The 27856-nt window shown below is 35.5% G+C and overlaps 1 protein-coding gene across 1 annotated transcript in view; it reads left to right on the top strand.

Moving 5' to 3' along the window:
- The window catches only part of LMBRD1 (LMBR1 domain containing 1), a 99369-nt gene that overhangs the window by 35937 nt on the left and 35576 nt on the right, over nucleotides 1–27856 (top strand). Inside the window, exons 6-9 of the mRNA XM_032484462.1 lie at nucleotides 2348–2436; nucleotides 4911–4984; nucleotides 14011–14136; nucleotides 18695–18847. Of these exons, the coding sequence (XP_032340353.1) occupies nucleotides 2348–2436; nucleotides 4911–4984; nucleotides 14011–14136; nucleotides 18695–18847 (442 nt within the window). The remainder of the gene's footprint in view (nucleotides 1–2347; nucleotides 2437–4910; nucleotides 4985–14010; nucleotides 14137–18694; nucleotides 18848–27856) is intronic.

The following is a 27856-nucleotide window of genomic DNA, read 5'->3' on the forward strand; positions in this document are numbered from 1 at the left end:
CTGTCCGGTCTTTGTCTGCGGGGCCGGTGTACGGCCAGTGAACATTGCTGTGCCCCCTCCGGTCCTTCCAAGGCTGAGATGCCATCAGGCAGCAGCTGCTCTGCCCTCGTCTTGCCCGACCTCGGCCTGTTCCAGGGGAGAGCCTGGTTCACACGGTCTTCCAGATGAAGGCCCAGGTCTGTGTTGATTGGTTACTGCCTTTGACACCCTGGTGGTTAAACGTTTTGAATATCATTGCTCAGGATGTACAGACATACTTCGTAGTGATTCTTTTGAATCCTGCCTGTGGATGGTACTCTTAGTTTATGAGAAGATACCTTGTCTGTCCCTGGGATCACACCATCCTGGCACCAGGGTGGCCAGAGGAATCCGCTTTGGGTTTGTGCTTTTGTTCCCACCCCGTTCCTGCCTGAGGTAGTAGTGCTGAGGTGTTAGCGCCCCGCTGGGCTCTTCAAAATAAGTATTTTCGTAATGTCATTCTGACACTAATTTGGGCCATTTAACCTTTTTTTTTTTTTTTAAGTGTTTGGGGTCATGTAAAGTTTCCCCTGGTGTTATTCTTTGTTAAATATTTCAGCTGCTAAGGAGCGCTGCTCAGCGATTTGACCATGAAAGTGTCATCAAGGGCGAGAGTTAATTTTGTTCTTCTGCAGGGCTGATCCTTCGATGAGCTGAAACTGGTTACAGATGCTGAATGTTCTAAGTCTGAACGCTGATTCTAGATATTTTTAATACTTATTGCTATTTTAATAGTACTCTAGGTGATATTTTGTACAACATAAACATTTTTCCCCATATTCACAGAAGTGGTTCTTCCCAACTAACAAGTTCAAAATATATGTTTCAATATGTATTATATATACATATATAATATAAAATTATAATATATATAATATTATATATAAAATACACTTTTAAATATATTATTTGTGTAAAATACATATAAAATACAAAAATATATTAAAATATGTATAAATATAAGGAACTAAAAAAACTGGTCAGTTAAAATAGCGGAATATTATATATGGATAGTTTTGTCTTGATTTATATTTTTGTTCAAATGCTAATATATAAGTTAATACCATTACAGAAGTGCAATATTGCAAGAATTATTTTTTTCTTGTTTGATTCCCCCTTACTGCTTTTATTTAATTGTTTTGGATTTTATAGCCAGGGCAACAGATAATGAACTTTCTGCATTTATTGCTCTATCCTTGTGAGCAATCACTTTTCTCTCTAAAAGAAAGTGAGAAATAAGTCTCCAAGATTGAGAAGAGTGTAGTAAACTGATGTCAGTGCAGATAGTTAGAAGTTTAAATAACCTGTGACCTGTCTGATAATATATCTTTTTATAAGAATAGAAAGTATCAGTAGTACCAAGGAGTAAAGGTTTTTATAATTTAAAGAATTAGAATAGTTACTTTGTTTTACTAGCATACATTGTCAGAGCCGGTACCGTAATACGTGGCTGAACTCATTCAGTATTTCCTCTTTACAGAAGAGGATACATCTTACCACTTTGCTTACAGTTACACTTAGGTTGGAAAGGAGGTCGTGTTAGGGTTACTTGTCACGTTCCTGTTTGATTCTCCACACATATGATCCAAGGGATACCCCACCCTTTACCTTAATCTCTCCTCTTCTTGTTTCTGAGCTAGATGATGAAGTGACTTTCTGTCCGTCTGTCTGTTTTTCTTTCCCTCTCTCCCTCCCTTTTTTCTTTTCTTCCTTCTTTCCTTTCTTCCTCCCTTCCTTCCTTCCTGTCTTTCTTTCTCTTTCTTTCTGAGCTACGGATTGAAAAATAAATAGAAACTACTTGCTTTCATTATATGTATTGCACAGAATCTTGAAAGATACAGAAAAATACTAAGAAGGAGGTAAAAATCACCCCTGATTCTACAATGAGATATTTACTGTTAATTCTTGTGTATTTCCTTTCTGTTCTTTTTTATGCACATAAACATATTGAAGTCATTACTTATATTTGTATTCTGTTCTACTGACATGATGAAGAGATTGCCATGGCCTTTCTGACCATCTTGAGCCTGTGTCTCCTTCTCAAAATGGTTTTAAGTGTGAAAAATAAAATACACAGGATTACAAAGGAAGCTATTATACTGAGTACAGTAATTGAACTATTAAAACAAATCTGTGATGTAGTAAACACATAGATGAGAAACTTCTCATGCCCTTCTGTACATGGTGCACATCTAATTTCCTCATTCTTTTGGGGGGAAAAGTTGATCCTTGTTTTAAAAAAATACTAAAAATTGAGTTTCAGGCCATTTCCTTTTATTTGACCTTTTGTCTTTAAAACCGTTAAACAGAGTTATTTTCTCCTTTGTAGTGCTTTTGTTCCATTGAATGTTCCCAATAACAAAAATTCTACAGAGTGGGAAAAGGTGAAGTTCCTGTTTGAAGAGCTTGGAAGTAGTCGTAAGTATTCTTTTAACAAAAATTAATAATAATTCATATTTCATGACCTTTGCAACTTTTTTGAGGAAGAGTCTATTTTTACACTGTTAAGACATAATTTCACGATTCTTTTAACTTGTGGTTAAAAGGATACTAGACCAATTAGGAGCTTTTGTTACTGAGGCACACTTCGAGCCATCTAGTAGTATATGGCTTGTCTCTTGACTTTGTAAAATTACCATATTGAAAAGAAAATGTAACCCTGAAAGTATTTTAGCAATAAAAGTCTTATAATTTCTATGTGGTCTTTCATTCACTTAGGATAATACAGAATGATATGTTAAAGAAAGGTGCCAGATACTTATTTTTATTTTTAGTTTTTAACTGAGAGAACCCTATATTGCTGTTTGATCATGATTAAGTAATCTTTTCATGGAATATAAGTTAACACAGGTTTTGTGTGGATGAAATAATATTTTATTATAAATTTGCCTTACCAAAGATCTTGGAATTGCTTTGCTAGAAGTTTTCCTCTACCTAATCAGCATGACCTAGGTTTTCAGAGGGGGAAAAAAGCAGACTTAGGAAGTTAGCTTAAGAAATTTGCATAGTCATTGAAAAGTATACTTGGCACTAGAAACTGATATCAAATAAGAATGTGCACCTTATTACTCAGAATGTCATGTGCATTTGAGCATAGTAACTTTATTTTCAAAGAAACCTAGAAAACTTATAAACATTATGCTGAAAATTTTTATTGCTTTTGCATTTATTCCTTTTAACAGGTACTGAATGTTCGTTGATGAGCTTTTTTTTTTTTCCTCTTTACTCAGATACAATATTAAGCAATGATTAAATTAAGTCTTGGAGTCTTTGCTGTACAACTTCTTAATTTTCTTGCTTTCCACTTAAGATTTCATCTTGTAAATTGTGGTCCATTAATATCTTGCTGATACCAGCAAGAACCAGGATAGCAGGCCTGGCATCGACTGATGCTGAATTGTCAGGATTTATGCACCTGATCCCATCGCTGAGAAATAAATTGCTTCTTTTCCTGCAGTTAACTCCTTCAGGCCTCTTGAGTAACCAGTCTTCTGCCCTAGACATTATCCTCTGGGCTTTGCTAGTCTTTGAGTATCAGTATAATTTGAGTCAGTGACTGTATAGGTGGCATTATTGTAATTGCTGTCATTTCATTCCCTTTAGGGTTAACATTTTAAAAAAATCTCAAATCTTAAACACCACATTTTAGGGTACATTTTGCTTATCACTAATAGTAATATTAAGTTTTTTGAGTGGCTAAGAACGTTAGCAGAATACTCCCATTTTATCAGTTCTAAGGTGCACATTTTTACACGTTTTCATCTCTCTGATTTGGTGATACATTTTATAAGTGAGATTACCTTAAAGTTGCTATCAGCCAAATGCCAGACCTCTCCTAGTCGAATGAATACTTCTTGTTGATATTTAGTAAAATGAAGAAAGTAACAGTATCAGTGTCTTTGATTTGATAAAATGTAATATTATAGTTAAAAAAAATTAAGGCTTAAAAATTTGCTTTGCGTAGCTTATTAATAATATGCTCTTTTCAAGTGTCAAGTTTTAAAACGGAGATGTGAGTTTTAAGAATCTAGATCATTCTAATTTCATTATTATTATTCATGAGAAGACTGATATTGATGCATTAAATTAATCAAAATTATATTTGGTTCCACAGGACCTGCATTTAAACTAGATCAGTACAGGTCCAATAAGACCTGTATTAAAACTAGAAAAAATTAGTATTTACTCCCATTTAAGAATATTCATATTTGCAAAGTCTTTCTGCATTGTCTGGTATGCTTAGCTGAAACTGTCACTCTCACGCCTCACTCACTGGCTTTCCTGTAAGTAGTTTCCTAAATCTCAGTGTTAGCACAGTTTCCCTGATTTGGTATTATGTTTGGATCTATTTTCTATTTGTTTGCTGTTTTTTTTTTTTTCCTGCTAAAGGAGCATGCTAGCTCCTTTCAAGTTAAAGAGTGAAATAAACTCTTAAGATTTCAGTTTTAGGCTATATTTTAAAAACCTATTTGAAAATTAAGAACAAAGGAACCAGAAATATCAAGATTGAGGGCAGAGGGAAGAGTCAAGGTCAGTGGGATTCCTATCATGTCGTCTCTCGAGGTCTGCCATTGAGAAAGGCCAGGAGGTTTTTTTGCCAACTTTGGTGCATCTAATATTTTGCGGAATTTTTTTTTAGGCTCAATGATTAGTAATTTCCCTCTTTAATTTTATAAGGTAAAGGAAAGAAAATCTTAGTCTGAAGGATCTTTAACAAAGAGCTCTTTAAAAACTCATTTCCACTTGGAGTTAGCACTTTAAGGAACAAGGTAATCCTTTGGGTTTATTCCTTCAGAATGTGTAAGAAACTCAGTTTTTATGTTCATATTGATGTGTTGAAATAGACGTTTGAATAGCTAAGCCTTTTTAACAGTGTTTTTCTTCCTTTGCAGATGGCTTAGCTGCCTTGTCATTTTCCATTAGTTCTCTGACCTTGATTGGAATGTTGGCAGCTATAACTTACACAGTAAGTGTAATAGTGATAGTTGAGTTAAAATTAAAGAATCACTTGAAGCATTTTTTTGCTTTATTTATGTATTTAGTTTAGCTGTTTTCCTCTTTAATATTTTAGTGCTTCATTTTTCTTGGGTTTTCTTTACTCAAGAGGAGGGTAAATTTTTAACTACTTAGTCATAATCATTTTATTTGTATCTGTGAAATTTAATATTTAGAAACAAATTCTATAACTTATGAACGTTAAAGTGGTTATATACTATGCAGTAATAGATGTAGTGATTTATAAGCATATTAAATGGAACTCTGAACCATAGATCAATATCCGTTGGTAGGTTTATCCTGTTTGGGGATATAGAACTTTAAAAATCAGATATTTTACATAACTTGATTTTTCTCTGTATAAAGAATCTAATATTATACTCTCCAAGACTTTGATTTTTTTTTTTTTTTTAGTCTTTCTGGGAATGGTATGATGTGAATTATAGTAGCCTGACAAACTTGTGTACCAGCTGCTTTTTGAGATTTTTTTGCTTAAACTATAGAGGAAAAGCCAGTAATAAATGCTTCTTACCTGCTTCCCAAAAGAGAGTTGTGCAGGAAGCTTTAAATTATATGGTATCTTTTTCAGATGAAAGGAGTTTATCTTTAGAGCATTCTTGATTCTTGCAAACGTGGAAAATACTGGTCTTAAAGAAAACATTTTTGGATATTGTTCCAATATGTCTTCCTTTAGACATAAAAGAAATGAGCTGTTAGTGTGATAGCAGAATCAGTTTTGTTATACAATCATTCAAGTGTCACAATGTATAATAAAAGTCTAAAATACATGCATTTCAGTATCTTTTTGGTTCTCAGTTTTATTACTCATTGCCATTTTTGCTTTTTTCATGTATTACTACACAAGGCATATATCAGTGGGTAATTATCCTTCCATCTCACAGAATATATGTACAGCATGTGAATTGTCTTTTAAGAAACATTCACTAGTTAATGACACATTAAGAGTTGGATCCGGACTCGAATTGCTATTCTGTGACTGATTTGTTACACTGATCTTGGGTTTGTCTTTCAGCATTCCTCTATCAGTGTCTTCTGCATTAAATGGGAATAAAAAAATGCCTCTTAGGGATTTTTGAAGGTCAACTGATACTTTTTGTAAAAGTGCTTTGAAAACTACAGAGAAATGAGTATATAACAGTCAGTGAAAGATTACTCAGGAGAAATAAATGGAAAAAGAGGAAACCAATATGTAAGGTCATCACTGAGAACTGTGAAGGACCTGGGATTTTACCCTCCTTCTAGCCTGCTACATTTTCATGGATGTTGGTCAAAGACGCAAGTCTTCTGGGTCAGAGACAGAGAACTTTGTCCCAGTCACAACAATAGCAGTAGCCTCACGGCCAGCATTGTCTGGTTTCCTGAGTCCCGTGTCGCACCGAGTGAGACTGTCACATGCAGAGGAGCCTTGCAAACGTTTAGGGAAGCTGAGTCTTTATAATGGACAGTAAACGTACCTACTCTTGCTCCAGAGGAGGACGCTGTCTTTGTCTCCCGAGGCCATTAGCTGCGCAAACATTCTTGAAAAAACAGTGCTGGAGGAAAGGCTGGCAAGTTGTGCAGAAATGAGGGACCTGTGGAGAATTGCCCCCCCCAACCCTATTGAGTACTGGATGCCATGAATATGTAGACATGGGGCAGCTGCAGAAGGGGACAGACAGTGGTGGAGGCTGATCCCAATGTGAGGTCAGCAGTAGCTTCTCTAACCTTTGAGAAGAGACCTGACTGGAGTGAAGGGCCAGGCAGCCATGAGAGGAGAGGGTAAGTGCAGGAGTCCTGGGGTTGGCACCTGGGCGATATATTCAGACGGTGGCAGAGAGGCAACGCCAGCCTGGCTGGAGCTCGGTTACCAAGGAGGAGGGGATGGCCGGGGCTGAGATGAGAAGTAGCCAGAGGACATGTTTTATATAGAGCACCTTATAGACCTTGGTTAGGAGTTTGAATTTTATTCTGATGAAGATTAGAAGCCACTGGAAAGTTTTAAGTGGAAAAGTAATAGGATCTGACCAAAATTTTAACAGTATTACTCTGGTGGGTCTGAGTTAAAATAAGCCATGGGGGTGATAAGTAGGAGTGGGGAAAATGTGTGAAATTATTAAAACCCTTTGAGCAAGGACTTCCCTGTGGGAACAATATTATTGTAAAGATGAATATTTCAAACTAATGTAATACTTTATATTCAAATTGAAACTGTGAAAATTATCTTTTAAGCAATCAATTAATCCAAATATAATACTCATGCTAACTTAGTTAAGGTGTCTTTAGAAGAGCTTTACTTTCCTCGCATGGAGAAGGCTAGGCTGACGGACGTTGATAAAACAATTAGAGGACCTTATGACGTGAACCAGAAAGACATGGAAGAGACGCTGAATAGGTAGGGAGGGGCCCCTTAGGGGCTCAGACCAGGGCAGAGGGTCTGCTGTCGCAGCATACCAGGTCAAACTACGTAGGCGTTATATGACGCGTTTCCTAACGTAGCATAAACAGTAAAATTACGATCCTCGGTGGAGAGGCTTAAATGTAGATCCCTCTTAAGCCCATGGGTCCCTTGAACTACTTTACCATCTAGATTTACTCATCTCTGAAATGGGAATAGTGTTTAATAAGGTTGTGAGGATTTAATTAAACAATTCACCAAGTCTTGGAATCTATCGGCCACTCCATACATAGTCACTAGTAGCTCAAAATGTTGCATATTCAGTTTTATATGGTTCAAGCTTTAGACCCCACCTCTCTCCTCTTGCACTGAAAGGAAACCAGATGTTAACAGCAGTAGTATCGTGATCGGTGAGAATGTGAATTATGAAAAGGTAAGTAAGTTAAAGAGATGTTCATGGTTGGGTGGTAGTTAATTTGGGGTGTGTGAGTAGACAGATAACCATCATTTGCGCTACAAAATATGCTTGGAACTCAGTGGGAGAATGTTTTACTACCAAACCACAGCCTCACCAGCATTGCTACGCAGGTAGGATAGAGAAAGTCCTATGTAAGGGGGGCCGGGTAGCATGATCTGCAGAGCTGAGGACTAGTCATGAGTGTAGGTCTTTATGTGAAGTCTGACTTCTGAACCCTAGCTTCCCCATCGTAAAATGGGCCAGTAAAACTTATTCAGACTTTATTAAAAAAGAAATTGAAAATCCACTGTTTATCAGTAGGTGGTTTTGTTACAGATGGGTGGTCAACAGCACTGGTTATTTTGCTTGTGAATGTAAGGTTTTCTCCTAGCTTGTTATGGAAAAGCTGGAGAATTGGGCTTTTCTTGGTGAAACACGGATGAGGGTATAGGTATTCATGGGAAGCAGAAGAGGTTTAATTTTGATTAATGTACCCAAAGTGGGAAGTTTAATAATTAAGAGACTTTGACCCTGAGTACAAAGAATTAATTGCTAAAGGTAAAGTCATGTCTGTTATAGAACCTGTAACTATGAGTAATGAGACTAGAGAAGTTTTTGAAATGTATGTGTCAACTGAGTGTGAATTTCTTAGTTATGTTATTGTTTAGTTTAGACACTAGTTGATTATTTAAATTTTACCAAGATTGTATCCACTGTACCAGGTCTTAAGGAATAGCCAGATAATGGGGCCCTCGATTTTAGGAGAAGAGTGCCAAACAACACGTTCTCTTGCCTGTTGTTTTCAGCTTAAATCCAAAGGGTATCTGCTACCTTTTTGATTAAAAAAAGAAAGAAAGAAATCTCTAGGCACAAATATTTATGTAGACATTTAAAATTTTTGGTGCCACCAGCTGGGGAAATACTGAATAATGCTATTTTCATACAAAATGTATCATACGGACCACTGCAGTGCCTATAAAGCAGTGACTACTGAACTTTTAATTATGTACACTTACCAGTTAAAAAAAATTGAACATGTCTTCTAGGAGTTTCTGAATTATATATATATAAAAATATATATATGCACATTGCATATATGCTTAATCCATATAAATTTAATATAAATATAAAGTAATGGATTAAGGAAAATTAAAGTTGTAAATTAAGGATTCAAAGGTAGAAATAAGTAGAGCAGTGGTTCTCAATAATCTTTGAAGACAGAAATCTGCTTTAAAAGTTAAAGCATGTGATGCTGTGTTTCACTGAGTCAGTGACACCAGTTGTAAGATGCACTTTTCTTTTAGGTGCCACTGTAAGGGAAGGACCCCTGCCCAGGCTTTCTTATCATTTATAATTTTTGTTTCATATCAGAGCTTTTTAGACTTATCTAGTTAAAAAATCGTATCAGTCTCCTGCATACAAAATAAGGAAAATATAAGCGAAATAGATTGGAAAGATATTCCTGAAACTTCACGTTTGGAATGAGTCTTCTGAAGCACTTTTTTGAGTTAGTTATTCCTGTCCATGTTTCATTATCCAAGATTGTCTTTTGTGCTGTCAAGAGAATTGATGATATAGCTTTTCTCAAGTACTCCACTCTTGTCTCTGGGATTTTCTTAAAAGCTGCTAACACACCCATTGTGTACATTTAAGCTGTTTTTATTATTGTTTTGTTATTTCTTCTCTTGCTGCCTAGGGAGCAGAATACAAGATGGCTTCTGCTTTGAGCGTCTTCCTTTCTTAAGCTCATAAAGCTTTTGATTGTCGCTTTGCAAGAAAATAGGGAATCCTGCTCATTGTTCCAGTGTGTTTTTACTTCACTGTTTGCTCCTCTTTTCTCTTTCTCCGTACACATTAACTTTCTGCTTCAACGTTAAATCGTAGTGCTGGCTTATAAGACCTTGTAAGTGGCAGTTCAGCTCAGTAGTTGTACCAAGAATGCATGTCACTCAACTGAAGAGGTTACTATAATGTGACGAGTTATGACCAAACTTGTGAGGGTGCAGGTAATGATAGCGATGTCATGACTTCTGCCTAGCCAGTGATTATAAGATGCATCTGTATTCCACTTATGTTAAATGTGAGAAAAAAATACATACATTTCTTAGAAGGGAATCTTCACTGAGTACACATTAAGCGAGTTTTTTCATTATTCACAACAGCGGTATAGGTCCTTGAGTAATAGATGTTACGAATATATGCAAGATGTTTATTCAGTTTACAGGCAGTGCCTGGCACTGACCTTTTTCAGTAATCCAAGGCTCGTAAGTTGGAAACTCATCCTACATGAAAGAGAGAGATGCGGGGAAAAGGTGCTGTTCTAGTCTGGGCAAGAAGGTATTAGAAATGTTTGTAGTTTGTATATATTCTTTCAAAACATTTGGATTTTAAAATATAGATGGTGGTTTATTCTTGGAAGTAGAAACAAAGTTGATGGCAATGATGGCCGACCTAGAAGCATTTTAAATGATACACTCTCTTCAGCCTTGTTGATTTTCTGGTAATTCACTAGAGGGCAGTAGTAAGCAATAAAAGTTTTCTGTTTCTGAAAAGGACAGTATTCATACATTTTGTTTTTTGAAGAAGTCGTCGTCTAAGGTTAAATTCAAAAGACTGTTGTTTAAAGATCTTAAAGTTGTAATGATTAAATATTTTTATATAATTTGTTATGTCAAGTTGATCGTAATCTACATTATGGTTAAATTGTCTGATAATCATTGAAACTTAAACATGCAATCCAAAAACAAGCTAAAAGCTAGGTAACCATAACAGTTATTACTTTCTTTTACTTGTTCTCTTCAGACCATTAATAATTCACAAAAAGATGTTGTACCACAAGTTGGTACCAAGGACATATTTTTATTTAAAAACATTTTTACACTAAGCTGTTTATTTAAGCTATAGGAATTCAGTTAAACTTTTCTAATAAATATATAAATTCCATGTAAGGAAACAAGTTAGTGTGAATAAAGAGCTGTTAAAATTTTTTTGATTATTATTTTCTTAGAGAAGTTATTTTATTAATTTAATACATGTTTGTTCTTAGAGTAAGGGTGGGAAAAAGAAAAATTGAGACCTAGTGTCAGATAATCTACTGTACTTACTAATTTGGCTGATAAATCTGTATTGTTATGAACTTTTTAAGTAATTCTGATTAAGTTTAACAGATTGGGTGGTAAAACAAATATGCAGACCAGTTATGTTACAGTGTTCTGTACATATAATTGAGTTATAAGCAAGGCACATTTACAAATCAAGGAAGGTTTCTCAGACCTGGTGTAATTAAACTGAGACATGAAGGGCTTTGGGAATTGCTGGTGAAGGAGGCTGAGGAGGTAGGCATTTTAGATGCCAGCATTACAGGTACTAAAGTACGGATGCTGGGCAGAGCCTGACCTGATGTCCTGTAGAACTAGAGTGATTGAAGAACAGGGAACTGCTGAGAGGCAGGAGGTAAGGGTGGGAGGGATCAGGTCTGGAAGAGCTCTGTGTGCCAGGATTAGATAACGGTGTCTATTCACAAGTCTGGGAATTCTACCTCTCATTGAAAGGAAAAAAGAAAAGCAAAACACCTTTTTCAAGCAATCTTTCATGAAGTTCTAATATATGAAAAATAGATGAACACAGCAGAATTGCTCTGGTTAAAATAGCAGCCGGTGCCTGCAAGGCTCCCTCTGTCTCAGCTCCTGTCGTGGCCCTAAAGGCACCTGCCCAGACTCCTAGGACCTCCTGCCAGAACACTTAGAAAACTACCCTTGTTAGTCCTGGAGAATCTCCATACATGTTAGAGGAATGACATAATCTGACTTGAGTGTTAGAGGAAGATCACTTTGGAAACAGTGTAGAAGATGGATTTGTAGAGAGTGAGACCAGCAGACCAGTTAGGAGAATTTAGATGACCTTGTATTTGACATTAAACTCTAAATAGGGGCCGTGTTGTTAATGTTGACTGGAGTAGCGGACTCCTTGGGAAACCGTATTGAGTACCAGGTTTAGCTTATTTAGAGACCCAGATCCATCCAACACAGACTAGCAAGCTCTGGGATAAAATAACCATAGTTGGAGGTGGTTGGAAAGATGGAGAAATACACTTGGGCATAACCTGGCTTTGACAAAATATTTTTGCCCTTGGCAATAGCCAAGGTTGTAAAAAGCAACATGGACTTGTGTTAAAGTGAGATGTGAGTGTGAAGAACCAGTCAATAACCATTATGTAGTGCTGTGTATTCATCAGAGTCTCACGTGTTGTGTTACTGTTTTCAGTAATATTTAAAACAGGGAGAGGACGACCCTACAGGCAAAGGGTAAAGAGCTCTGGGATCTGCTGGCTTCCAGGGGCTTCATTCTTTACATTTTCAGTGTTTGGAGCATATAAAATTCAACGTTAAAAATACAACTTTAAACCTGATCGTGTTTTTCCTTTTTATATTTTACCAAGGTTATTATGAGTATCATTTTGACCAGAATTTAGTTAGAGGAAAATGACTCTACTCTGTCCAAATTATATTTTCTTCGAATACAAACAGAACCTTTCCCCAGCATCTCCCTTTTGTTTTTGGATCATAGGGAAATCACCAGAACATCAGCTAATGTTTTAACAATATTTAAAATGCAATATTTTAAGTATTTCACCTTTAGAAAATGCAGGGATTGGCATATCGGGTAATAATTTCAGCTAGTTAATTATCTGGATACAACATGCTATCGAGTTGATATTATCTGATAGGAGGAGTTGATTTCTGGGATCTTCTTTTAGTTCATATTCTTAATTAAGATTAATTAAAAATCCTTAATTAAAAACAACCCAGATATATCAGAATTTATGCTCTGCTGTGGTCTAATCAATATTTAATCAATGTGTAAAGAAGACTCAGTGAAGAATATTAAAGTGATTAAAATTGACACTAAAGGTATTCAGGGTCATCCTGGAGTTGACACCAGGTAGCACAGAGCACGAGAGAAAAGCTGCAGGATCACTTAGGATATTTTGGAGTTGGAGGTTCAGCCTAGGAAGTAGCATTTCTCACTTATGCCCACATTCATTGTCTTGAAGTCAGTCTCATGGCCCCACTTAACTTCAGGGGAGACCGGCTAAGGTGGTCTGGCTGTGTACTCAGAAAATGAAAAAGGTTTAAATATGTCATGTTGCATCGCTGTAGAGGCTGTTCCTGCAACCAGGAGATGGTAGTTGACAATTTTGCTTCTAAGAATTTAAGGTCAATGATGATTTTGAACAATGGTCACATGGCAACTGCCGTGAAGAGTTTTTAATGGTTTTTAATGGTAAAAATTCACATTTGGGATTTCAAAATTTGTAGATACTGACAGGCATATACAGAATAGATAAACAAGATTATACTGTATAGCCCAGGGAAATATATACAAGATCTTGTGGTAGCTCATAGCGAAAACAAATGTGACAATATATATATGTATGTTCATGTATAACTGAAAAGTTGTGCTCTACACTGGAATTTGACACAACATTCTAAAATGACTAACAAAAAAATGTTAAAAAATTTCACATTTGGGACTGGCTAATATAGAAATGGGTAAATATAAAATAATAATATGTTTATTCTTAATGCTGATTAATATTTTAAAATTTCTTATAGACTATTTAAAATACATAGCAAAAAGATTATAAATATTTAGAACTTATAAATAAACTGCATACAGATCACTGATATGCTAATCAAGTAACGTGTGCATTAATTAAACTATGTACATTTTACTAAGGGTTTTACTATATATACTTGGAGAAAATTATTTTTTTCCATAGACAATAATTCTATAAATTGTTTTTACTGATTTACCTACTTAAGTCCTGATTAGCCTAAAGTTGTGATTTATTACTTTGATAAAGTACTGCATTTATGTTGATTTTGTGACTTGTCCTTTGAGGAATGGGTATTCTCTGTTCTGGGAATAGTTAGGATTACAGATGTCTTGTATAACTAAATATGGACTAAGTAAGAGAATTACGAGACTATATAATCATATACCCTATTCTTCAGTGACTGGGCCCCTTCACAACCACTTACTCTTTTTGTAATTACCTTAAAGGACATTTTTCACCTGAAAATCGCATATGGTGTGTTTAGAATCGTATCACTGAAACATGTTTTCCTCTTGTCTCTCCTAGGCCTATGGCATGTCCGCATTGCCTTTAAATCTGATAAAAGGCACCAGGAGCGCTGCTTATGAGCGTTTAGAAAACACGGAAGACATTGAAGAAGTGGAGCAGCACATCCAGACGATTAAAGCAAAGGTGAGTTGGTGTTTTGCTGTGCCTGGGGAGCATGAAGTGCTTGGTCTCTGAGCGGCTTGCTGTTGTGACTTGGAAATTGGCCAACCCGTATTTTAACTTCGTTTGAATTTTTGTTCAACATATCAGTAAAGAACCACGTCTCTGTTTAAGAATGTCTTCTGTGAAATGTAGGACACTGACAGCTGGAGAATTTTTATCAGGTTCTCACAACTAAACGTAAGAGTTCTACTTACCTATGATCAAGATCCTGCTGATTCCCAGGTATCCTGAGTCCATGTGTCATATCGGATTTTCCTGCATCCCTTGTGTTCAAGTTTTATGTGCTAGTTGAATAAGATTACATGTAACCACTTGCCAACTAAATGTACTTCTAAAAACACAACAAAGTTTTTCTTCCTCTGTCAAGTATTAGGTAAACCTCATTTATAGGACAGAGATAATAATGGGAAGTTTTCTGAATTATTCTATTGAACTATCATAATCCCGATACAGAAACTAGATGGTCATAGCACACAGAAAAGAAGACTGTTTATATACTGGTCTTTCTTATGAAAGTACAGGCAAATATTTTAATGCAAATAAAAATATTAGCAATTCAAAAACTAGGCTGTATTAAGAAAATATTTCATAATTATCAGATCAAGTTTATCCCAGGAATGCAAGGATGTTACGTTAGAAAATATATTAAAGTAGTTTAATATACTGAGAATAAATGAGAAATAAAAACATCTTAATAGATGCCAAAAAGTGTTCGGTAAAAGTCAATTTGCAGTTACAATTTTTAGAAAAAGAGCCTTACCAAATTAGAAGAGAAGAAACTAAGAAATGATGAATGCAACATCCTCATTACAGTCCTGGAGGGCCTAGTCAGATAAGAAAGAATGTAGGTGAAAATATGGGAGCAAGAGGAGAGAAAAAGGAAAGTAACTTTTATTATTTGCAGATACCATCTGCCCAGAAAGTCTGCAAGAGTCAACTGACAAACTAATAGAACTAGTAAGAGTTCATCAAGGTGCCTGGATACAGACGCACAAAAATCACTCATGAGTTGGAGGATGTAATAGAAAATGATCTCATGCACAGTAATTGCCAGCTGTAAAATAATAAGAAATGTCAGGATCTCCCTGGTGAAAGTTATAAAATTTATTGAAATATGTAATGGAAGACTGAAATAAATGGAGAACTTCATCAGTTCCTAATTGGGAAGATTCAATATTGTAGAGATGACAATTTTTCATAAGTCCAGGTAGAAATTCAATACAGTCTATGAAAGATAAAAAATGAAATTTTCATAACCTTCCTACCATATAATAAAGCAGATTCTGAATTTAAATCAGATACAACATTTACAAAATGTTAGGAGAAAGTGAAAATTAAATTTCATCCTGGTGTGTAGAAGACCTTTCTAAACAAGACTCAAAACCCAAGTGCAAATTAAGAGGTCGGTGAGTTTTTAATTTTTATGCTTTAAAATTTATGTACCAAAGAAGTGGCACCAAAAAGGAATTTAAAGAACCAGCCATAATATGGGAGAAAATAATCTGCAATATAGGTGATATATAATGAGCATCTTTAAGTTAAGAAGAGAAATGGACAAGCAGTACATAGAAGTATTGAGCAAAAGACCTAGATAGACAGTTTACTGACGGAGAAATTAAACTCTTCAGTGAAAATAGGAAATGATGCTTCAGATCAGTAGTAATGAGTAGGTTGACTGTGAGCCCTGTTTGCCTGGGACCCAGGGAGTTTTCCAGAACATGGGACATTCAGTGTTAACACCAGGATGGTTGCCCTCGTAATCGGATATGTGCTAATTAGAGCAACTCAGTATTTTTTTGTATCCTTTAAAAACCTTTAAAATTTTTACCTTTGTCACAAGGTGTCAAAGAGAATTTGAGGATGGGGATACTGTTTGTGGAAATACAAAATATATAGCTTTTTAAAAAGAAAACTGAATATTGTTACATGTGCCTATACACATAAGCACATACCTTTAATTATTATATTATTATTATACATAATTATTAAGAAGTTTAATCCAGCAGTTCACACCCAAGAACCTGTCTTACTGGCTTGTGTGTGTGCACCTGTACCCAGGTGACTGAGGGTATTCATGTCCCCGCCCTCCCAAAAAAGAAAATAATCTAAGTGTTCAAAAGTAAGGTGTTGCCTAAATTTAAATATCATGGTATAATGTGCTGTGCTGTGGTGAAAGGAATGAGGTAGATTTATACAGCTTAGAGAACATACCTTATAAAATCAAATCAGACGTTCTCAGTTTAAATTCTGGCTCTACTGACTCTGTGTGTGATATCTAGGGGCCTTATTTTCCTCATCTAATAAATGAATAAAATACTATTACCAACCTCAGATTTGTATTCTGGAGACTGAAGGAGAATAAATGTAAAAGAACAGATCAGTTTTAGGTACAAGAAAGTTAGCTATTATGTGAAACAAAACCGTAAGTGTATTTACATATAAGGACACCTGTGAAAACATAGGGACTACATAGAAGGGTATTTGACCTCCGTAACAGTGATAACCACGGAAAAGGGGAGTGGTCACTGGGGACAGTGCTGGGGGATGCTTTCATGTTCTACGGGTTTTCCAACAAAGGATATTGTTTATACATTCCACATTTTTTTTTTCCAAATGAAATAATCAGTTGACTGCTGGGTTTCCAGCCTAAGTGTGTGTGTGTTTGACCAAAGTTCTTCTTCTCTTGGTTTAGACAGTTGGCAAAGCAGAGTTGACATCCATCTTTCACTCACTGATCCTTCCACCAAGTAGATCCCTTGAGTTTGTTTGCATCGGACCCTTAAATCAGTTTACTAATTTTTTTCTCCTGAAATAGAGAAAGCCAGCAGTGAAATAAATCTACCTTGCTGATATCCTTTTGATATTAGAATGGCAGTTTTGAGAAAAATTTGTATGGTTAAGATACAAAGTACTGAGCCCTTCTCACATCACACACTTGACGTACCATTGCCTGGATCTGTCTTCCAGAAGGGAGTGTTGTTGTCCCCTGTTCTTCAGAAAATACTCTTCTGTAAGGTTCCTTTTTGGGAGGTACAATTTGATTATGTTTTCATTATAACCAGTGCACTTGACTTAAAGGAGTGAAGATAGTTAAATATAGTCCCGTAAATGCAAAGTGTGGTCTCGGGACCAGCAGCATCGGCATCTCCTGGGAATTTGGTAGAAATGCAAATTCTGGGCCCCACCCGAGATCTAACTAAGTCATGCTCTCTTGGAGTAGGGTCTAGAAATCTGTAGTCAGCAAACTGTCCCGGTGATTGTTATGCAAGAGACAGTCTGAGAAGCAATATGAGAAGGCGTGGAAGAGCGTGGCTGCTTCTGGAAGAGCATGGCGAGCTGTTGTGTAACGAGACGGTTGTTACTGTGTGAATCTCCCTATTAAACGGTGTTAGGGGGTTGTTTTCCTCGTATCTGTTATTTCAGACTGAGGCTGCGCGAGGGTGGCCTGCAAAGCAGTATGTTCTGTATCTCCCAAGAACCTATTTGAACCTTAGTAGAGATTTTAACATTTCAATTATCTAATGTCTGCATTTTCACTTTATTACATTGTGGGGGTGGGTAGGTAATTAGATTTATTTATTTTTTTCTAATGGAGGTCCTGGGAATTGAACCCAGGACCCTGTGTGTGCTAGGCATGCACTCTTACCACTGAGCTATACCTTTACATTTTAAAATGTTATATTTTTAAAATGTAGTCCTATGTGGATATTTTCTCATTCCTTCCAAAAGCAAACAAATTTACATTTCACCTTTTTTTAATATTTAGCAGTTGTCTGATTATGGTTTATTATTGTACCCAGTTGAAGATACTTATGGGTGAGGTGGGTACAAATGCGGAAGTCACTCAGACACCATGAGAAAGGTACTGCTCGTGGTTACAGCAAAGTCTCATATGAACATAGGTGGGAACTATCTGTCAGAGAGGCTGGCCAAAGAAAACATGACTCATTTGCAAATGGAGAATAAGAAAGTGCCAGCTCTTAGCAGTTGTTGTAAACCCTCTGCATACCACGTGCTTGTATCGCATCACTGCTGGTGTTGGAGTCGAGCTGAGAAGCGTCAGCTCAGGTACACTGTAACACCGTCACTTGACGGAAAGGAGAGAAAGGGAGGGGCCGGGTACAGTAAGATAAGGGATAGGAATGAGGAACTTGGAGGTGAGGGAGAATAATTGAGCAAAGAACATTTAAAGTACCTCAGTAAAAAAGTTGTTATTAAAAATATTTATCTGTCTCCTGTATCTTTACCATATACAATATTTGGAAAATAGGGATCAAGAGGAAGTTCAGTATTAAATGCATGCACATCCACATAGTATTTTGATGTGTCTGACTTTGGTTCAGAGATGTGTATCATCATACAGTAAGTGTCTTTTTTTTTTATTTTCAATTTGTGAATTTGTCTAAGGAGCCAAATCCAACCTCCAAAAGTTTTTGTTGCCTGCTCTGCTAAATTGGATGGGTACTTTATTAACACCTTAATGGTAAACAATTGTTTTATTTTGTTCTGGTGTTTGCAGAGCAAAGATGGTCGACCTTTGGCAGCAAGGGATAAACGTGCCTTAAAACAATTTGAAGAAAGGTTACGAACACTTAGGAAAAGAGAGAGGCACTTAGAATTCATTGAAAACAGCTGGTGGACAAAATTTTGTGGTGCTCTGCGTCCCCTGAAGGTAAATGGCGTTTTGAAAAATTATACTGTCCTGCTTCCAAGTTTCTACAGTACCTGTCAGAGAGATGGAGTTCTCCTTGTGAGGTACTGCAGCATGGATTTTAGAGTTAAAATAATCTGGTTTTGAATCACAGCTCTGTCATTTGGTAGTTTGGGGACAGTACGTCACCTCTCTGAGCTTCATTTACTTATGTGTAATGTACATATTATAACAGAGGTTTGGGGAAATTTAAATTAACATAGAGGTAAGTAACGCAGTGTGCTGCTAAGCATGTCTTGCAAGTTTGTACTTTTCTATTAGAGATGCGGGACCCATGTTAGACCTCTTCCAGTTAGATAGATTTCAGTATTCAAATGTAAAATTTCAATAGAATTTGCTTCATTGTGAGGTGATGTGTTTCTGAAGGTCTGTAAAAGGTATTATTTAACATGGAAAGCCATTAATTCCCTTTTTTTTTTTTAAAGCATTTGCCAGCCTCAGATTCTTCAGGCTGTGGCCTCCCTCTCATAATTCAAAAGGGAATGAGACAGTGCACTGACTGCTCACCCTAAAAAGCTCCTCTTTTGAAAGAGTTCTTCAGAAACACCAGTAATCAGTGAGATCTACTGTGTATCACTTTTTTAACCTTCCAGTAGGCACCAGTTTTTTTTAAAGACTTATTTAGCCCAGTCCCTTTTCCCAAGGTGATTGTCTTCATAGCTCCAAAGGTATGAAGAAAACCTGTTCAACCTTAAATTAATTCTGACTTGTTTATGAATATTCTTTATGAATATTTATAACCCAGTCTCTAGCTTTAGCTGTCTTGTTTTAAGCTTGCTTTGTGCCATTTCACGGTACCTGTGCCTAGAGGGATTTTCAGATCAACTTTATTATTTTTAAATTTATACACACACACACACACACACACACACACACACACACACACACAGATATATATATATATACACACACTTTTTTTCATGTTCTTTTCCTTTATAGCTTATGACAAGAAATTGAATATAGTTTCCTGTGCTATACAGTAGGTCCGTGTTGTTAATCTGTTTTATATATAGTAGTGTATATGTGTTAATCCTAAACTCCAAATTTATCCCTCCCTGCCTTTTCCCTTTGGTAGCCATAGTTTACTTGCCATTTGTGTATCTTTCTGGTTTGTAAATAAAATTTGTATCTTTTTTTAGATTCCACATATAAGTGATATATGATATTTGTCTTTCTTTACCTGACTTACTTCACTTAGTATAATAATCTCTAGGTCCATCCGTGTTGCTGTAAGTGGCATTATTTCATTCTTTTTTATGGCTGAGTAGCGTTCCATTGTATGTATATACCACATCATATCAACTTAAGTGTGCAGATTTATTGTGCCAATTATAGATATGTAGGTATAGAAGATCCATGTCACTGCAAGAAGCTCCTTTATGCCTTCCCCTGGCCCATAGAGCTCAGACCCCCAACAACCCCTGATGTCCTCCTGTCATCAAGTTTAGTTTTATGCGTTCTGTAGTACCCCGGCATATATAGTCTTTTGTCTAGCTTCTTCGGCTCAACACAATGCTTTTGAGATGTTACGTCCATGTTACTGCATTTCTTTTCAGTGGTTCCTTTAAGTTTCATTGCTGAGTAGCCTTCCAATGTGTGACTTTGTCACAATTTGTTCATCAGTTCACCTGCTAGTGGGCATTTGAGCTGTTTCCAGTTTGAGGCTATTATGAGTAATGCTGATGTGAACATCTGTGTACAAATCTTTGTGTAGATATGTGTTTTCATTTCATTCGTTTTTCTTAGGTAGACTCCTAGGGAGGAGAGACGCTGGGTCTAATGTTCAGTGTACATTTAACTTTGTGAGAAACTGCCAAAGTATTTTTCAAAGTGGGTGTACCATTCTGCATTCCCACAGCAATAGGAGATTTCCAGTTCCTTCGTATCCTTGACAACTTATCTACTGCATCTATGATAGTTACTCTAATGGGTGTGTAATAGTATGTCATTATGGTTTTGATTTGCATTTCCCTGGTGACTAATGATATTGAGCATCTCTTTGTGTTCTTTTTGGCCATTTGTGTGTCTTCTCTCAAATGCCTGTTTAAATCTTTTGGCCATGCTTAAAGTTAGGTTTTTGTTTTCTGAGTGAGTTGCGAGACTCTTTTATATATTCTGGATCAAGTACTTTGTCTCCTAGTTGATGACTTGCTTTTTTGTTTTCTTAGCACGGTCATTCAAACAGACGCTTCTTAAATTTTTGTGGAAAACATTTTCTCCTGTGTTTTCTTCTAGATGATAGTTTTAGCTCTTACATTTTGCATTTGTGGTCCATTTTAGTATAATTTTGTGGGATGGTATGAATTAAGGGTCAAAGTTTATTGTATTTTCCATATTGATATCCAGTTGTTTCAGCTCCATTTTTTTCTTTTTTTTGGCAAGACTTTTTTTTTTATTTTATTATTGAAGTATAGTCAATTTACAATATTGTGTTTGTTTCTGGTGTACAGCATAGTGATTCATTTATACTATTATTATTCCTTTTTATATTTTTTTCATTATAGGCCATTACAATGTATTGAATATAGTTGCCTATGGTATTTAGTAGGACCTTGTTGTTTCTCTATTTTATATATAGTAGTTAGTATCTGCAAATCCCAAACTCCTAGTTTATCACTTCCCACCCCTTTCCCTGCTGGTAACCATAATTTTGTTCTCTATGTCTGTGAGTCTGTTTCTGTTTTATAAATAAGTTCATTTGTATCATTTTTAAGATTCCACATATAAGTTATATCATATGACATTTTTTTTTGTCTTTCTGGCCAACTTCACTGGGTATGATAATCTCTACATCCATCCATGTTGGTGCAACATGTTGGTTATTTTATTCTTTTTAATGACTGAGTAGTATTCCATTATATATATATATACCACAGCTTCTCCATCCAGTCATCTGTTGATGGACATTTAGGTTGCCTCCATGTCTTGGCTTTTGTAAACAGTGCTGTTATGAACATTGGGGTGCATTTGGCTTTGAATTAAGAGCTTTCTCCAGATATATGCCCAGGAATGAAATTGCTGGATCATACAGTAAATCTATTTTTAGTTTTTTGAGGAATCTCCATACTGTTTTCCATAACAGCTATACCAAACTACATTCTCACCAACAGTGTAGGGGAGTTCCTTTTTCTCCATACCCTCTCCAGCATTTATCATTTGTGGACTTTTTAATGATGACCATTCTGACTGGTATGAGGTGATACCTCATTGTAGTTTTGATCTGCATTTCTCTGATAATTAGCAATACTGAGCATTTTTTCATGTGCCTATTGGCCATTTGTATTCATTGGAAAAATGTTTGTCTTCTGGCCATTTTTGAATTGAGTTGTGGTTTTTTCGTTAATGAGTTGTATGAGTTATTTGTATATTCTGGAAATTAAGCTCTTGTCAGTCACATCATTTGCAAATATTTTCTTCCATTCTGTAGGTTGTCTTTTCATTTTATTTGTGGTTTCCTCGCTGTGCAAAAGCTTGAAAGTTTAATTAGGTCTCACTTATTTATATTTGCTTTTATTTCTATTGCCTGGGTAAACTTACCCAGGAGAACATTGCTATGATTTCTATCAGTGTTTTGCCTATATTCTCTTCTAGGAGGTTTATGGTGTCTTGTCTTATGTTTAAGTCTTTAAGCCATTTTGAGGTTTGAGTTTATTTTTGTGTATGGTGTGAGGGAGTGTTCTAATTTCATTGAGTTACATGCACTTGTCCAGCATTCCCAACACCACTTGTCAGAGACTGTCTTTTCTCCATTGTATATCCTTACCTCCTTTGTTGAAGATGAGTTGACCGTAGGTGTGTGGGTAAGACTAGCCTTTGCTCATTGAATTTCCTTGGTACTTTTGTCAAGTCAACTGATCGTATATATGTGTGGGATTCTCTTCCGCTCCATTGATCTGTACATCCTTATGCTAAAACTTGATTACTGGCACTTTATAATCAGTCATGAAATTCAATTGTGAAGGTTCTTCAGTTTTGTTTGCCTCTTTCAGTATTATTTTGGCAATACTAGATCCTTTGCATTTCCGTATAAATTGAGAGTGAACTCATTATTCCACAGAACACCCACTGGGACTATTATTGGGATTACTTTGAATCAGTATGTTATGTCTTCCAATCCATGAACGTGGTATCTTTCCATTTGTTTATGTTATCTTAACTTTCTTTTAGCAGTGTTTTGTGGTGTTCATTGTAGCGGTCTTGCAAATATTTTGATAAATTTATCGATAAGTGTATCTTTATACTGTTATATGTTATTTTGTTTAATTCCAGTTCTTAATTATTTGCATTGTATGTAGAAGTTCATTGTTGTACATTGACCTTGTATCATCGAACCTGGCTAAATTATTAGTTCTAGTAGCTTTATTATAGATTCCTAAGGAATTTTTTAAACTACATGATTATGTCAGCTGCTAAAAGACAATTTCAAATTCAAGATTTCTGATTTTTTTTCTCATTACACTGGCTAAAACTTCCAGTATAGTCAGTTTATCATTTATTCATTTTGTTATATGTGTGTCATTCTTGAATGTTGATCTGAATTCTTACTTATCTTTCTATTATCTGGTTGGAAGTTAAGAATAATAGAATAATTGGGAACACTTAGAATAATTAGTAAGTAGTAGACATGCTTGATGGAAAATTCTGGGAATACAGACGTATTGTTATGTAATTGAAAGTTTAACACAAATGTGAAGGGATAAACTACTTTTATTGTTCACATGAAAATGATTTATTATTCAGCACTTATTGGTAGCTACTTCAGAAATAGAAGGCTAAAACAGTGATTCAGAAAGGCTAAATATACGTTTTGAAAGATATCCTAGGCAAGTGGACACATTAAGAAAGCAGGTAGTGATCTTGCTGCTAGACAAAGTAGAATTCATGTCAAAAACCATTAAATGCAACAAAGAACCACTGTCACAATACAAGTAATTGAGAATTGAAATTAAACAAAAATCTGTCAAATAACACATGCTGTTTCTGGCAAGAGACATAATAGATACTAAAATGAGAAGGTGAAAGTTTGGTAAGAACAAGATATTTGCATAACCTCAGAGTAATCTCAAATTAATGTCTTCTCCATGAGACACATATTAATTACAAAGAGGACAGTATTTTATGGTGGAGACACATGACCTAAACCGCTTAACCATGTGATTTCAAGCCAAGCTCATCAATAATGGGGCAAATAGATATGACTGCATCACTTCTGCCAAAAATACATGATCTGAATATAAATGTGAGGAAATTGTAAACCATAATAGAAGGACAACATAAATAACTGCCCTAGATTCTTCAAAATGTAAAGGCCATGAAAGTAAGGGTGATTTAAGAACTATTCCACATTAAAGGATGCTAAAGAGACATAAGCAGTGTGTGATCCTGGATTACATTTTGGACCAGAAAAAAAGAGATTGTTTTTTCTATATGTGACTTGAGTGGAACAACTGAAATTTGAATAATATAGATTAGATAATAGTGTTGTAGCAATATTAATCTCTTAATTTCGACAATTGAACTGATTATGTGAATGAATATCTTTGATTTTAGAAGTAGGTACTAAAGTATTTTTCTGCAACTTATTCCTCAGAACAGTTCCGTTCTATCTATAGAGAGAGACAATGATAAAGCAAAGTAAAATATTAACATTTGGAGAACCTGGGTGAAAGGCATACTTGAATTCTTTGCACTATTTTTATAATTTTCTCTATCTCTGAAATAATGTCAAAATAAAAAGTTTTTTAAGTCTTAGTTTTTATTTGATCTCCCCAACCCATCTCCAACCCCCACATTTTGGCCTTATCCTTACTCTCTTAATGTTGAGTTTTATGAAAGTTTTTCCATTAGAATAATATTGAACTCAAGAAGTTGCTTCTGATATAAAATAGGGAAAATTATAACCATGACCAGGAGCTGAGTGATACTACACTGACAAATCACCATGAAAATCTTTACAACTTGGTACATTATAATTTGTAGCCAAAACTGAGTATTATTGATCTTCCATTAAAAAAAAAACATTATGTAGGATACTTTGAGTGTATAAAGAAGTATTCAGTGCACAGAACTGTAACTTATGTTATAATTTTCTATCGAAATTTGATGAATAAAAATCATGTGTTCTTACCCTGTGACCTATGAGGATGACCTTGAAGACTGCTTGATTTGCTAGATTTGATAGAGTTAGGACCCAAGGACACTTGCTATGTACCAGGCATGGAATGTCAGATGGTCCTTTGAGAGAAGAAAGTTCAGTTTGGGTTAAAATTTAAATCCAGGTCTCTGTTCCAAAATTCTTTTTAAACTTAAGAGTTTACCTGGATTGGCTTGGTGTCTTTTTACTGTAGTCATCTGATGTTCTAAATGACTTTTCTAAGGCACAGTTTCTTAAATTTTAATGTACAAATTACTTGGGAATCATGTTAAACTATGAATTCTGATTATTTTCACCTGAGGTAGGTACCAAGTGTCTGTATTTCTAACAAATCCCCAGGTGATACTGATACTTCTGGTCCATGACCCCATTTTAAGTAACAAGTTTCTACACAGTTTTAAAAGACAGCATACTTCTGTTATATATTCTCATTTTTATGGCAGATTAAGACAACTAGATAAAGGTTTCCCCTCCTCACAGCCTTCAGCCTTCATGAAAAGTACACAGTCTTCTCTCTCTTTCTTTCTTTCTTTCTTTCTTTCTTTCTTTCTTTCTTTCTATCTTTCTATCTTTCTATCTTTCTATCTTTCTTTCTTTCTTTAACATTATTCACATCAACAATTCCTCTTGGCAAAAAATAATTTTATTTAGGGTAGTATTTTTTATTTTAAGGTAGTATTTTATTTAAGGTAATATTTATATTTTATTATAAGGTATTTTTGTTATTTAAGACAATTTATTTTATTTAAGGTAATATTAAATAATAAAATACAATAGAAATTACCTTTTATTTTACAACTTTTGTTTCAGTCTCCAGGTATGGTAACTTTCTACTTTTTTGGTGACATTTCTAGATACACAAAAGTTATTTTGTGGATATAGGAAATTCACCTATGAAATCTGATAAAAGGTATTAAAAAAATTAGCCCTATGTTTCTTTGTTCCTATAACCCTTGGAATTTTTGTTTCACATTCAGACAACATTAAATTCTAGGACTAGAAATTTATTTGGGCTCATAAACATCTTAAAACACAAATGATTTTGAGAGAATGATAAAAAGAACTTTTTTCATTTTTGCTATAATGATGGCTTATTCATGCTGCTTTCCAACACCATACAGTGTTTGATTCTCAGTCTCAGCACAATTGACATTGGTGGCTCAGTAACTCTTTGTTTGGGGAGGGTGTACTGCCCCATGGATTGCAGGATGTTAGCAGCATCCCCTGTTTCTACCCCTTAGTTAAAATCCCCCTCCCCCGGTCATGACAAAATGGCCCAAACACTGCCAGATGTCCTTTGGGGGAGGGGGGTGGTAAAACACGCCCAGTTTAGAATGAAAAGAATACAAGGGTTTAAACTTACGTAAGAGGAGAGGGAAGAGACATGGGGGAATGCTATGCTGTTAATGACGTAGAGGTACTTTAGTTTCTTTTCAGGTGATGGAGGAGAGATTGTCTAGGTAGTTGATCCACCACTGGTTTCAGTAGTGTCCCATGTAGAGTTAGTAGCACTGACAGCATTTTTACTCTGATAAAAGCAATGTCTTACTTGGTATTCTTCCTAAATTTAACATACCACCATTTTATGACAGTGTAGTGAAAATTGTATAATTTGTATCTGACTGATACACAGAAAAAAAAAATTGGTTTCTGTCCTGTTTGTTTATATCTCTAAAACAACACTTTCCCCCTTGAGATCAGTTTCTCCCAGCTTGACCTATAAATTCAATGCAGTTCCAATCAAAATCCCAGCTACAATCTGGAGAATACAGTCAGTAATAATGTAGTATCTTTAGATGGTGATGAATGTGGTCAGAAGACACAAACTTCCAGTTATAAGGTAAATAAATGCTAAGGGGTATGATGTACAACATGTTAAATATAATTAACACTGCTGCATGCTATACATGAAAGTTGAAAGAAAAAAATCTGAGTTCTCATCACAAGGAAAAAATATTATTTTTCTTGTTCTTTTATTTTGTATCTATATGAGATGATGGATGCTCACTGAACTCTTTGTAATAATAATTTCGTGATGGATGTATATTAGATCATTATGCTGTACATCTCAGACTTACATAATGCTGTATGTCGATTAAATTGCAGCAAAACTGGAAGAAAAAAGTAATTAAAAGACATTTTTGTGTGTTGCACTTTTGTTTGTAATAAACACAGTGAAAATAACCAGTGCCTAACAGCAGAAAACTGGCTTAGTGAGCTGTTAACCTTCATACGAGGAAGTATTATGCTCTTCAGCCATTAAAATGAACGTATGCTCCGTGTATTTATGTAAAGTGAAATCATTTCTTGACTGAACGCTTCAAATACTGTTCAGGATGCTTTGTATTTTAACAAACTCATGTTCAGGTTGCACCTGTTGTGTTTGGTAGATTTTCTTCACCTCGGAAAGAAATCCCATACCCATTAGCATCCTGTCCCAGTTCCTCCCCCACCCCCACCCCCTGGCAACCACCCACCTATGCTGTCTCTGTAGATTTGCCTATTCCGGGCATTTCATGGAAATTGAATCATTGGATATGTGTCATTTTGCCTGTCCTCTTCCACTTAGCATGATGGTTTTAACGGTTCATCCATGTAGTACGTGTCATGGTGCTTCATTTCTTTTTATGACTGAGTAATATTTCATCATATGGATAATACCACATTTGGTTTGTCCATAATCAGTTGATGGACATTTGGGTTGTTTCAGCTTTTTAAGTGTGGATAATGCCGCTGTAAACATTCATATGGAAGTTGTGTTTGGATATGTGTTTTCGGTTCTGTCGGGTACATATTATATCAAAGAGTGGAATTTT

Source organism: Camelus ferus, chromosome 8, assembly GCF_009834535.1.
Source record: "Camelus ferus isolate YT-003-E chromosome 8, BCGSAC_Cfer_1.0, whole genome shotgun sequence".
Lineage (NCBI taxonomy): Eukaryota > Metazoa > Chordata > Mammalia > Artiodactyla > Camelidae > Camelus > Camelus ferus.